Source organism: Kwoniella pini, chromosome 2 (genome assembly GCF_000512605.2).
Source record: "Kwoniella pini CBS 10737 chromosome 2, complete sequence".
Taxonomy (NCBI): domain Eukaryota; kingdom Fungi; phylum Basidiomycota; class Tremellomycetes; order Tremellales; family Cryptococcaceae; genus Kwoniella; species Kwoniella pini.
In genome coordinates, this window is record NC_091717.1 from 857106 (window position 1) to 870521 (window position 13416).

Sequence of the window (13416 nt, forward strand, 5' to 3'; positions counted from 1 at the left end):
TTAGATTAACATCAAAACGATGAGGCATTTTTACAAACTTATCAATCAGTTACGATCATATTATCATACAAAAAAATCCATCATTTTTTATCCAAGCGCAAAAAACGCTTTGCCCATGTTTCATCTTTTTGCTTATTTTGAATACACTATCAATCAAAACATGACGACAACGATCATTTATTCCATTCTAAATGTACCTTTCGACAGTTACAAACAAACGAACCGTGATACGCTTAAACTTTTCCGAACTCCGAAAAGTTCCATTTTATCTTGATCTTAGATCTAAGATCTAAACTTTTCAAACATACCTTTGAGACTACGTCAAGATATACGTTCCTGACTCTACAGTATCAGAAAGACCAGACACATCCCGAAGCACAAACCTTTTTGGTTCTACCTTTTGCTTGATACTGCACGATGTGTTTGGACCCTACCACCTTCCGAGTGGCTGGAGCGAAACGAACTTTAACGTAGGTCGTTGATCTTAATTGACCACAGTACGGTATGTATATATCTTTTCCATTCATCTCATCATAGGGGAAGGAGGGGTATATACGATTGAATATAACGAAAAAGATAATCTAAAAAGTTTAATTTACTCACTTACCTGTATTGTATTTCAGGATGACAGAAGAGATCCAAAGAAAAGAAATTTGTAAATCATCTAAAAAGAGATATAACTATGCAAAAATATATAAAATGAGGAAGGAAAAAAAATGCTAAAGAAAACCCAAACTTGCGGCGTGAAACATTCATTATAAAATCATGATTGAGAAAACTTTTTATCGTCCTTGGACGACAGAGCGCGGCAAGATGTATGCTGTATTGTTATATGTTGTTGTTGTTGATCCGGAATCTATGCGAATGGCTCGGAAATTGGTAAAATAAGGTTTGAAGGAGCTGATTGGAATTCGTCGGACAGTGATAGATTTTGAAATTACTTCGAAGCGTTCTTGATAGCCTATAAATGGGTTGCACTGTCAGACCTTCCCTTCGTCAATAACTTTGACATTGAACTACTTACGTTTTGAGCGTAAGCTGCGTTTGTCTTTGCTCGCTTATTGCCGGACCTGGTCCGACCCCATTGGATAGCCTGTTGTACCCAATCTTGAAGGAGTTCATCCCTTATAGAACCCTTGTAAGCTTCAGCGAAATCACCGATGAGGCCCAGAGATGCGGTACCGAATGAATCAGTTCGATCTTCGTCCGCCCAACAGGTTTTAAGGAATCCCATTATTCCTGGTACGTATGGTTGCATAGCGGCGACTGAACGAGTATTGAGTTTATCAGTGAATATCCACAACGTCCTTGGCCTTTGTATAACTCACCGTCACTATCCTTTACACCGTTCATTATACCGATGAAAGCATCTACGATGGACTCTCTCATTGTTTGTACGAAATCAATCATAGCCTCATCACCTGGAGCAGCTGAAGTAGAACCGGCTTGACTGAGGATTGACATGGTAGTTTCAAGATATGGTCGAAATCCACCTCCGATTGCTAAAGCTACTTCACCAATTGTTGTGATAGCATTAGGCTTGACTTGTCGTTGGACTACTGGACTTCGCAAGAGATCGATAAGTGCGACCATCAATCGTTCAGCGTAGGGTATGAGTCCATCATTGACTGCTCGAGCAATGTCACTTCCGACATACACCGCAGCTTGGGCAACCTGCCAATCTTCGAATGAAGCTAAAGCAGAGAAGAGGAAAGGTGTGAAATGTTCCATGTATTTGCCAAAACCAGCTTCGAGGGCAGAGGCTAAGCCACCAACAGTAGCGAAAGCATCTTCTAACACACCAGCGTGTTTGCCTGATGCTTGAATCAAGCTCAGAAGGTTGGTCATGATTCGATCAGCGAATGGTGCGGCTAAGGAAGGTGATCGACGGATGAAAGATTGAATGACAACACAGAGGTTGATTTGCATGTCGTTCCAGTTGTTTCGATCGTCCATTCCTACTAATTGGTTTTGCATACCCAACAAAGCTTCTTGTCGAGCGAGCATAGCGGCGGCCACCTCTTGGACAACTGGCAATGTGTCGTTTGCGGATGCACCAAGGAAGACAGAGATGGTTTGATATGCGGCACTTCGACTATTAGCGTGATTGGTAGGTCGTTCGGCTATTGGCATCAATTCCTTTAATATGCCGGAGTAATATTTGGACATGGCTGAAGTTGGCACATCATCGCCCAATAGATCGGCGTCGCCGGAGATCTGTACCACAAGACTGTTGAGGGCTGCACAACAACTGTTGCATGTCCGTGGTGATGCGTTCAGACCAATGACGAGAGCAGTGATAAGGTTTTCCAGATGTACTGCGGGGTCGATGACTTGAAGCATGTTTTCACAGATCTTGCTCAATGTCCAAGCAACGGTATCCCGCACCTGTAGACTTGGATCGTTTTGCATCATACCAATGAGAGCACCAAGAGCTTGGGTGACGAGAGGAGCAAGGACCTCTGGGTCAGGACCGTCAAGGATAGATCCAAAAGCCATGACCGCGGCTTCCCTTCTCTGCCAGTCAGGTTGCGTAATACCAGCTTCCACGAATGGTACAACAGGTTGAACAATGTCGTTCCCAACGTTGTTCGCAAGCAATTCTAAGCAGCAGCCAGCGGCCATAGACTTCGTCCAGTCGTCTTCGTCATCGTCCTCATTTTGTTGACACAACAACTCGAGAAGGACAGGGAGGATATCGGGAAGGGCAGCTTTAGCGAAGCCTTTTGATTCGTATAATGGCTGTTCTCCCATTTCGTAGGCCTACACAATGTCAGTGCTGCTCGGATCGTGGTATGACTCACTTCCATAGCAGCTTGTGACAATTCAATCTCCTCCTCACACACCGTACTCCAGAATTCTATCGCTTGAAGGGCAACAGGCTCTTCGTGGTGTTTCATACCCATGATGGTCAACTGAATTGTCGTCAGCCGAGCTACCTGTCATGAAAGTGATTGTACTCACGCCGAAGAGAGCTCTCTCCATGTAGAAATCCATCTTCTCATAGTACAAATGCATTATTCTAACGAGACATTCGAATGCACCAACTTGTACGGTAACGGAAGGGCTTTGAGTGGCTTCGCATACCACTTGCATGATGTAGTTTCGTTCTCCCTGTACAGTATTGTCAGGCTTGTGGAACAAAGCGGACCGGGGTTTGAAGCTTACCTCTCGCTCGAAATTATCCCTGATGAATTCTAACGAGTTCAACAAAGCTTGAATAGCAGCATGTTGAACTTCATGACTAGGTTCCTCCTTTCTAGCTCCTTGAACAACCGCAGTAAGAATCTCATTGGATTTGGCCGAGAGTATTTCGGGATCCTATCATAATGACACCTCGTCCTATCAGCCTGGATGATACTCTTTGCATTCGAGAGGAAAATCATCGGCATCAAGAGGACTCACAATAACTTCACAGATAAAACCGACAGCTTGAAGAGTCGATACTCTCAATCCTTGATTCTCTTGGTTTCCTACGAATTCGAGTAATTGAGGTATCAATTCTGGCCATTTGTTTACTGGAAGTTCGATAGCTGCTATAGCTGATACACAACTGGCGGCTACCGCTCCGGCACGATGTTGAGGAGAACCGAGGGTGGAAAGTGTTGATTGTTTGAGTGGAGCTGTTGCTGAATCGGGAAGAGCAAGCCATCGTTCAGTCAATTGAGGTTGATTTATGGAGTCCTAATTGTCATAGCGATAAGTACATAAAGATGGCATAGGGATATAGTCAAATGGATACTCACTCTGGCGGCGATAGCGTTCTTGAAAGCTAAACCAGCTGCATAACGAACATTCAGATCTTGACTTTCGTTAGCTAACTCCACAGCAAGCGTATGGAGATAACCATGCTAGAAATTTGAGATATCGTCAGCTTATTCTTGTGTGACTCAAAGGAAATGTAGATCTAAAACAGCTGTATTTTAGGTTAGAAGGGAAACCTACGAAATTATCCCTAGCTGCTGCTTCTAATTGTTGAGTCGCTGATTCTCTTGCCGCTTGATCTATGAGTAACAGTGAAACGTTAGTAAGATTCAACTGAGGCAAAGAGAAGCATATTCGATGATTTTTGGACTTACTGGGCGACAAAGAGTCTTGGAGCAGCTGAGCCGCGTTCATCGTGACTTTCTTTCGACTTTTTCGTTTGGTTGTATAAAATGATAGGTGGAAATCTTGTAATTGTCAGATCGAGATTAAGAAGAATAGAGGCGAGTCTATCAACGGTGACTTGTGATCTGAAGTTGATTGATGGCCGAAAAGTATTGATGTTCTCTGTTGAATTCGATGAGAATAACAAACAACATAAACCTTTGAGCTACAACTTGTACTGACCGAGCGAGGAATGAAAGTAGTGAAGACTAAAAGACAGACAGCTAGCAACGCGCGTAACGTGGTCAAAGGGCAAAACATAATCCGGGATAAATCATTAAAAATACGCTATTTGGAAATTACCAAGGAGATTCCAAGCTATGACGTTGTTGGCGGTGGGCAATGGATTATACTTCCTTCCTTTTCATCTGCCTCAATCGTGTGTACTTAGCTCACGAGTCTTCACTATGATTGCCATATCGCAAAGCTCAGAGTAGCTGGATCTGATGACCGATGCGATATGGCTTGCCTAACACTTATTGTTACCTTTATCGTCCAGCTTCAATGACCAGACGACTATCGCCCTGGTATAAGCTTGAAAAAAAAGGATTTTTGTTTCGTGGGATATGCTCTTTACTCAATCTCTACTTGCTTGCAATCTAATTCATCCATACACGAGTCTGTACTTGCTCATTGTAAGAGCTTGGGCATTGGTACCAAGTGGCACTTGAGGAATCTGTCATGTTCTGATATATTGGAGACCCCACAAAACAAAAGTCGCGTTGTGGTTTTGAGGATGTAACCTTGAATGATCACTCTTACCTTCTTTTGTTCGATACCAGACTAAACGAACCGTGGAACTACTCAAATCATCTTCTGGGAGCTGCACAAGCAATCAGCCTCGCTCCAACTGCCCTCATTTGAATATCCAACCGTCGCCTGTACAAATATCAGAAATGGAAGATCCTTCTGGATGGTCATTGACCGAATCTGATCCTCAAGTATTCACCCAACTTTTGAAAGACCTAGGAGTAAAGGGATTACAAGTTGTTAGTATTCTCAACTCATCACAACCCCATCAACCGATACGCACTTGTATTAATATATGATTATATTACCTCGATCGCTACTGACCTTCGAATGCACGCAGGATGACCTATATTCACTTGATGAAAGCACACTTTCGACTCTCAAACCTATACATGCCTTAATATTCTTATTCAAATACGTCGAGTCTTCGGCAGGCGGTGCAGAAGAATCCAGTGGTATAGAAGTTGATCCGCTAGATAATGGTGTATGGTTTGCTAACCAGGTAAGTTGTCTAATACAGCTGTTAAAACAACCACGGAAAATTCGAATCTCCGAGAGACAGTAATGGTTTCGTTTTCAAGGTATATGAAGCTAACACTAAATTATTCACATAGGTCATCAATAATTCATGCGGTACAGTCGCTGCGCTTAATGCCGTGAGCTACTGATTCCGTCAATTTCCAAATACGTATGTTTAGTTGACAATTTGAATAGGTCATGAATATACCCTCTCAGTCTTCTCAATATTCCGAAGAGTCAATACAGCTTGGTGTAAGTTGACCGTATATTACTACCTTTTCGTTGTCGAAGATACTGATTCTGGGTATGTAGGAAGAATTGGGCAATTTGAGAGAATTCGGGACAGGCATGGAATCTTTAGAGTAAGTTGATCAATCTCTTGTAATTGCGTTATGCTCCTCTTTTCCCGCTCTGGAACTCGTCTTGTATTATCGCTTACATTTTTTACTTATAGTCTAGGTCACTTAGTTTCCTCCTCGCCACATATAAGAGAAGTGCACAATTCATTCTCAAAATCTTCTCCTTTCTCTATGGATTCTTCAGCATTTCCTGAAAGAGAAAAAGAAGATGCCTATCATTTTATAGCATACCTACCTATTAATGGCATATTATATGAATTAGATGGATTAAGGAAAAATCCAATTATGCATGCTCCTATAGAAGGTGAAGATTGGTTAAATACAGCTAGAGAAACTGTTGAAAGTAGAATAGGGACTTATCCACCTGGATCAGTGTGTTATTGATTTCATTATTATTTCGAAAAGGTGATGAAGAATTGATAGTAGGATAAAGTACTAATTCATTGATTTGCGTAGCTCATGTTTAATCTCCTTGCTATTCGATCAACTCCACTTCCAAGACTCACAAGACTTCTTAATGATCCTTCAACTCCTTCTGAACAGAAATTTCAAATTCAAGATCAATTAGAACATGAATCAAATAAAGATAAAAGGGGTCAAATGGAAAATACTTTAAGAAGAAATAATTTGTTACCTGTTGTCTTTCAACTTTTCAAAGCTTTAGGAGAAAGTGGGCAAGCTGGTGAGTCGAGCTGAATGTTAACCTTATGATTATATGATATCTCCAACCAACATCTCATGCATGCAAGGTTCCGTGCTGATGCTACGCGTGCATTAACAGGTAAAGCCGTTGAAGTTGCAAGAGCGAAGGGTGAAGAGCGCAGAGAGAAAAGAGCGGCTAAAGGTGAAGGAGATGATTAGTCGGGATGGAATTGCATGCTCAACAAATATAATTTGGCATTCATATTATTGCATATCATACCTCATATAATTTATTGCGTTGGATGCGTGCTTTTCTTCAGACGATATGAGGATGGACAGTCGTCCCGATTTATCAATACGTCAACAATGCAAGCGTCTCAGATCAGCATAATAAAGTCAACGATTAAAGCATTTCCTCATCTTATATCAGAACATAGAAAACCCGCATGATGAGCATTTGATAAATCCTTTCCAATCAAATGCATCCTCATTTCATTTTTTATAATCCATTTTTTTCTTCCCCTTCCATTTCTATTCACATTTCTACCTCTACCTATGACTAAAAATCATTTAATGATGAGCATCTTTTTTAGGTAAATCTTGTTCAAGGAATTTCAAATAATCATCAGCAGATTCACCAGCTTCAGTTGTAGAAGTTGTAGCTGATGATTTAGGTGAAGAACCACCAATAACTGGTTCTTCAGCATCAAATTTAGATAATTCAGAAGCTAAATCAGAAGGTAAAGTTGGTGCTGAAGGTGGTTTAGGAGCTGAATATGATCTAACTGCTCCAACGTGGGCATCGGTTGACTAGAAAATATACTCAATCAGCAAATTGCTTCATAAATCAAGAGATTGTATGGAGAATAGTTTGATTATATGATAATGTTGTTTATTATACTTTGAAGAAACAAAGAAAATGAAGAAGCAATATGACTCACCTTGGCAGCTGGTTTGTAAGATTTGAGTTGGTTAACGTATAAATCTTGAACGAGGTCTAGAATGGGAATAAAAGAATATCAGTATGAACACTTGTATTATGACAATCGACACCACCGCATTTCCCCGAATATTCTGAATCAAAAGAGTTGCATCCAAATATGGCAATTTGACCAGACCTAGGTCTACTTGCCAAAGTCCTTCTACTCTTCTATATACCAGCTGATATGAACATAAAAACTCACCCATCTTGACAGCTGAGACGGAGAACGATCTAGCGAAAGAAGGAGCAGCTCGTTGAGCCTATCAAAGCGGATAAATTGATTGATTAGCTTACTTCCCTTTCCTGTCTTTTCGGCACCATTTTCTGTGAACATTGGGAAAGTGATACGTACAGTGAGTCGAAGGATAGAAGCCATTTTTACTGAGTTGTTTGGATTGACCTTTTGAAGATATCTAATCAATAAAGTATTCAATCGTATGTATATAAGTTGACCACGACCGAAAGGGTGCAAGTAATGAAAGACGGAACAAACGGATAGGTTTGATTGAAATATACGCCTAAAGTTCAATTTGACGGCCGAAATACCTTTTCACATGCCTAATTTAAATCCATAAGAAGCGGAAGTCACCGATTCTGTGTTAACTTTTGACGCGTTCGATCCGATCAGCCATTTTGTCATGTTCTCAAATGTAAAATCATACGTCACGTCTATTTTGATCCAACATTATTTGTTTATCCAATTTTTATTCAATCTTCCTTCTTCAATTCGTTCAAATCTCTGCTAAAACAGAATTTCTGACCAGGCGGAAGATCCAATATGGGTATCAAAGGTTCGTCAGCTTTTTCTTCGCTACTTTTGCTGAGGCAAGTTAGCTGATCGTACCCTTGCACAGGTCTTACCGCTTTGCTCTCGGAGCATGCACCGAGATGTATGAAGGATCACGAGATGAAGACTGTAAGTAAAAGCTCCATTGCTATCAAAGTTTCGGTAGCAAAGATTTCAGTCCGCAGCTGACTGTAATCTTGACAGCTGTTTGGAAGAAAAGTAGCTATTGATGCTTCTATGTGAGTTGAATCACCTGCGTTTCCTTGTTATCCCAATGATTTGAATGGCCAAACAAGGACAGCCCAAAGCAGTTTTTTCTCTGGGGCAGACATATCCTTTGATACGAACATATTGTGAACCTCCTAATTGACGCTGTTCTTAGGTCCATCTACCAGTTTTTGATCGCTGTTCGACAACAAGATGGTCAGATGTTGATGAATGAGAGCGGAGACGTTACGAGGTAAGCATAACCTCAGCTTTTTTGCTAGACCCAACGGCTTGTGGCATGAAAAGCTGAAGTGAGCCTCGTTAGTCATTTGATGGGTTTCTTTTACCGTACGATACGGATGGTAGATCATGGTATCAAACCATGTTACATCTTTGATGGTAGACCGCCTGAGCTGAAAGGGAATGTGGTAAGTTCCTATGACGACCTTCGGCCTCCATCATGCGTTCATCCTCAGGGCATCTCGCACCTTCTTTGTAAGATAGGAAACAAAGCTAACGGCATAATTTTCACAGCTTGCGAAGCGTTTTGCTAGGAGGGAAGAAGCCAAAGAGGGCGAAGAGGAGGCTAGAGAGACCGGTATGTAGTCACGGCTCTCAGCTTTATCGAGGAATTGCTGCACAGATGATAGCTGATGGGTGACAATATCAGGTACCGCCGAGGATATCGATAAGCTGGCTAGAAGGCAAGTGAGAGTGACGAAAGAGCATAATGAGGAATGTAAGAGGTTGTTAGCGTTAATGGGTATACCTGTTGTTACGGTAGGTCATATTTTGTTCACTGCGAAATTCACGATGATGAAGCTGACTGAAGGTTTTCAGGCTCCAGGAGAGGCTGAGGCTCAATGTGCGGAACTTGCCAAAACAGGAAAGGTAAGCTGGCTTCATACTGTACAAGTCACTGCCAGCTGACGTGATATAAAGGTATACGCTGCAGGATCCGAAGACATGGATACCCTCACATTCCACACCCCTATTCTCCTTCGACATCTCACATTCTCAGAAGCAAAGAAGATGCCTATTTCCGAGATAAATCTGGAAATCGCATTGGAAGATCTTGGAATGACTATGGACAGGGTGAGTTGTGGCAAAAGTATGGCTCCCTGACAAATGCCCGCCACTGATACAAGGCATCATCTAGTTCATTGAATTGTGTATTCTACTGGGATGTGACTACCTCGAGCCATGTAAAGGTATCGGACCCAAGACCGCTCTCAAGCTTCTGAGGGAACACAATGGGTTAGGAGGAGTAGTTGAATTTGTGCGAGGCAAAATGGCAGAAAAGGAACAAGAGAATCAAGCTATAGCGTCATCTCAACCCGTTGATGACGATTCAGATCGAGAGAGCGAAGAAGGTGGAGGAGGAATGATGGTGAATTCGGAAGGAGAGGAGATGCCGGTATCAAGTCCGGTGAAAAAGTCGCCGGCAAAGAAGAAGAAGAAGGTCACGAGTTCAGGTATGCAAATTCCTGAACATTGGCCTTGGGAAGAAGCCAAAAAAGTCTTCCTTGCGCCTGATGTGGTGAAAGGAGATGATCTCGAAGTGAGTTTGCAGTTGTCCCATCAAGAGCAAAGCGGAAATGTGCAGCTGATCCAAACAAAATGATAGCTCGAGTGGAAAGCACCGGACGTAGATGGATTAGTAGATTTTCTGTGTCGAGATAAAGGATTCAAGTGAGTGTGGATCTGATATACTCTTACTCCAGGCAGCAGCCAAGAAGCTGACGTGCTTCATCAACCACAGTGAGGACAGAGTACGTGCGGGAGCAGCAAAATTAGCTAAGATGTTGGCAGCCAAACAACAAGGTAGATTAGATGGATTCTTCACTGTCAAACCAAAAGATGGAGGTAATGCTAAATCTGCTGCGGGCGGGAAGAGGAAAGGGGACGAGAAAGATAAAGGTGGGTCTAAGAAGAAGGGTAAGAAGTAGATAAACCATGATGCTCGACTCAATGTACAGTATACATGACTCGATGTAAATTATATATATATATATATATCCAAAGCTTGATGTGGATTCTTTGAAGCGGTCTTTGATTCCGGGTAAACATTCGTTGTTCAGATGTCGTCACTAAGCGCAGATATCACGTGACATCCCCACCCCTGACAAATTCGATTGATCCGATGAAACTTACTCAAAGAGGCAATTTACAAATCTGATTAAACGCGACTCACCAAATTTAAATCGAAGTTTTTCTCTTTTAAAACGTTCTGGCTGAATAAAAAATTCGAAATTAACCTGTTAAGCATTGTGATTTGGAGTCGGTCCGGTAATAGAATCAATATTCGGGGGTGGAGTTTTGTAAAGAATATGCATACTCGTAGTGACTTGGAAAATTGAATGGAGCAAGCGTAGTAGACTGTATCACGGTAATTATTAAGTAAAAAAAAAAAGTCATTTTTGAGTTTTTCCATCAGCGTTTCGTTATAACAACGAGTCGAAAATCATTTGTCATTTTATTGGATCAATCATTCAAATCATTAAATTATAAAAAAGTCATTTTACTTCTTTTTTTTTTATCATATATATAAATAAATCATACAAAATTAAAAAATTGATACATATCAATTCAAAAGTAAAAGTAGAAAAGGGAAATAGAAAATCATACATAATCATTATCTATTTAAGCGCTTATACATATAGATAACTTTCTCTCTCTCTTTTTATCAATCAAAACTTCGTCTTCAGTTCATTGTCATTGAATAATCTATTATAGAGATAAAATGTGTCCACCACCTGATCAACCAGTAACTTCAAATGGAGATGAAGAGATGGTACCAATCATTAATGATGGACCACATATTTCTTCATCAACAAATGGACAAGTTAAAAAAATAAATGAAAATGTTTCTGAACAACCTCCTGCTGTTAAATCGCATAAAGGATTATATGGTAGAGCTTCTGATTTCTTAAGTAATACTTCAAATTGGAGTGTGAGTTGATTCCATTTCAAACGATTGAATTGTCATTCAAGTTTATCAAATTGCAAAAGGCTGATTGATTTCTATGGGATTCTTTTCTGATAGATTATCGAATCTACACTTCGAGGTTAGTTTATCTTTTCACTTTTTGACTGAAGCATTTGAATTAACATTTGGAAATCAACATAGAGGGTGAACAATTCGCCAATGCTTTCTTCACGCTTGAGACCAAGATCAAGATTGCCAAGATGTGAGTTGCCGCTCAGCAATTGAAACTGGTCATCTCTAGATTCCCCTTAGATTCCCCTTCCAAGTCTTTCCCTCCCGTCTCCTCGCGGTTTGCGTTATTGTACCTGTGCAATCGCTGGCTGTCGTCTTCAAGGTGTACCTGAGGAACTACTGCTAACTAGTTTACCTTTCCTCGCAGGCTCGATGAATTCGGTGTAGAGTACATTGAACTTACTTCCCCTGCCGCTTCTCCCGAATCCAAGGCGCATTGTGAAGCTATTTGCAAGTTGGGTCTCAAGAAGACCAAGATTTTGACTCACATCAGGTGTCATATGGATGATGCACGATTGGCAGTTGAGACTGGTGAGTATATATACCGAACATAATTGATCAAGTTGTTTTTGCTGACAATACTATTGCCTATTAGGTGTTGACGGAGTTGACGTTGTCATTGGTACATCATCATTCTTGAGAGAGCACTCACACGGAAAGGATATGACATGGATCACCAAGACTGCTATTGAAGTTATCGAATTTGTCAAGTCTAAGGGTATCGAAATCCGATTCTCATCTGAAGATTCTTTCCGATCTGAATTAGTAGACTTATTGTCAATCTACAGAACTGTGGATAAGATTCACGTCAACCGTGTTGGTGTTGCGGATACCGTTGGTTGTGCCGACCCAAGACAAGTATACGACTTGGTTAGAACTCTCAGAGGTGTTGTAAGCTGTGATATCGAGTGTCATTTCCACAATGATACTGGTTGTTGTAAGTTCATCAGTTTTTGCATCTCGTTCGCGCGTGGACCCCGATGCATTGTCCCCAAAATTGACGCTAATATAATGGTCTGCACGTAGCTATTGCCAACGCATACGCCGCTCTTGAAGCCGGTGCTACCCACATTGACACTTCCATCGTGAGTCAGCTGGCAGATTCATACCGCAGGCAAACAGCAAGCTAACCTTTCGTCCCCGTTGCAGCTTGGTATCGGAGAAAGAAACGGTATTACCCCTCTTGGTGGTTTGATCGCTAGAATGATGGTTGCCGACCCAGATTACGTCAAAAGCAAGTACAAGTTGTCCATGTTGAGAGAATTGGAGAACGTTGTCGCCGAAGCTGTCGAAATCTCTGTGCCATTGTGAGTATGCAGGTTCGCGACTAGGATCAAGTCATGCAGGGAGCTGACGAGCTTTGTGCTTCTTCGTTTCAGCAATAACTACATCACTGGTTTCTGTGCCTTCACACACAAGGCTGGTATCCACGCCAAGGCCATTCTTGCAAACCCTTCCACCTACGAAATCTTGAACCCTGCTGATTTCGGTATGACCCGATATGTCTCCATTGGGTGAGTTTGGAATTTCAATCTGTCCAGATCGTTAGCGAATGATCATGCTGATTATGAATTCTTGTACCAGTCACCGATTGACAGGATGGAATGCCGTCAAGTCTAGAGTAGAACAACTAAATCTTAATCTTACCGATGATCAAGTTAAGGATGCTACAGCTAAAATTAAGGAATTAGCAGATGTAAGAACTCAATCAATGGAAGATGTTGATATGATTTTACGTATTTACCATACTGGTATTCAAACTGGTGATCTTAAAGTTGGACAATCTCACGTTTTAGATAGATTACTTGAAAAGCATATGCCATCTAGAGAAGGATCACCAAATGGTTCTGCTAATGGAAATAAGAGAGCTAGAATTGAAGGTGCTTCTGCTTAATTAGTATATTAAACGGTAAAAAATCATTAATTAAATACGAATTTACATGTATCACAGTAGACGGTTACGCGAGAATACACAAACATGGTTAGGGATATTGTATATCCTCAAAAACCTGATTGATGT

General features: G+C 41.2%; 5 protein-coding genes across 5 annotated transcripts; 3 read left to right on the forward strand and 2 right to left on the reverse strand.

Annotated features, from left to right (window-relative positions):
- Positions 1 to 937: 937 nt before the first annotated feature.
- On the reverse strand, positions 938 to 4119 carry I206_101640 (uncharacterized protein; the record flags this gene model as incomplete). The annotated part of the gene is made up of 10 exons (XM_019158095.2): positions 938 to 961; positions 1025 to 1266; positions 1329 to 2763; positions 2805 to 2915; positions 2965 to 3114; positions 3169 to 3321; positions 3406 to 3684; positions 3747 to 3851; positions 3946 to 4004; positions 4080 to 4119. The coding sequence occupies 10 exons, from the start codon at positions 4117 to 4119 to the stop codon at positions 938 to 940; spliced, it is 2598 nt and encodes an 865-aa protein (XP_019008708.2).
- A 926-nt stretch (positions 4120 to 5045) lies between these two features.
- On the forward strand, positions 5046 to 6638 carry I206_101641 (uncharacterized protein; the record flags this gene model as incomplete). The annotated part of the gene is made up of 8 exons (XM_019158094.1): positions 5046 to 5138; positions 5240 to 5401; positions 5514 to 5555; positions 5614 to 5670; positions 5731 to 5780; positions 5873 to 6149; positions 6234 to 6459; positions 6559 to 6638. The coding sequence occupies 8 exons, from the start codon at positions 5046 to 5048 to the stop codon at positions 6636 to 6638; spliced, it is 987 nt and encodes a 328-aa protein (XP_019008707.1).
- Positions 6639 to 6989: 351 nt separating this feature from the next.
- I206_101642 (uncharacterized protein) lies at positions 6990 to 7777 on the reverse strand (the record flags this gene model as incomplete). The annotated part of the gene is made up of 4 exons (XM_019158093.1): positions 6990 to 7229; positions 7361 to 7416; positions 7604 to 7661; positions 7754 to 7777. 4 exons carry the CDS (start codon positions 7775 to 7777, stop codon positions 6990 to 6992), a joined length of 378 nt encoding a protein of 125 aa, XP_019008706.1.
- A 402-nt stretch (positions 7778 to 8179) lies between these two features.
- Positions 8180 to 10344, forward strand: I206_101643 (flap endonuclease 1; the record flags this gene model as incomplete). The annotated part of the gene is made up of 12 exons (XM_019158092.1): positions 8180 to 8192; positions 8256 to 8317; positions 8393 to 8427; positions 8571 to 8648; positions 8721 to 8823; positions 8930 to 8993; positions 9066 to 9175; positions 9236 to 9286; positions 9338 to 9490; positions 9555 to 9956; positions 10023 to 10087; positions 10158 to 10344. 12 exons carry the CDS (start codon positions 8180 to 8182, stop codon positions 10342 to 10344), a joined length of 1323 nt encoding a protein of 440 aa, XP_019008705.1.
- A 794-nt stretch (positions 10345 to 11138) lies between these two features.
- On the forward strand, positions 11139 to 13290 carry I206_101644 (homocitrate synthase, mitochondrial; the record flags this gene model as incomplete). Its single annotated transcript, XM_019158091.1, has 9 exons — positions 11139 to 11348; positions 11442 to 11463; positions 11526 to 11586; positions 11764 to 11927; positions 11992 to 12333; positions 12423 to 12481; positions 12546 to 12703; positions 12776 to 12910; positions 12981 to 13290. 9 exons carry the CDS (start codon positions 11139 to 11141, stop codon positions 13288 to 13290), a joined length of 1461 nt encoding a protein of 486 aa, XP_019008704.1.
- Between the last annotated feature and the right edge of the window lie 126 nt (positions 13291 to 13416).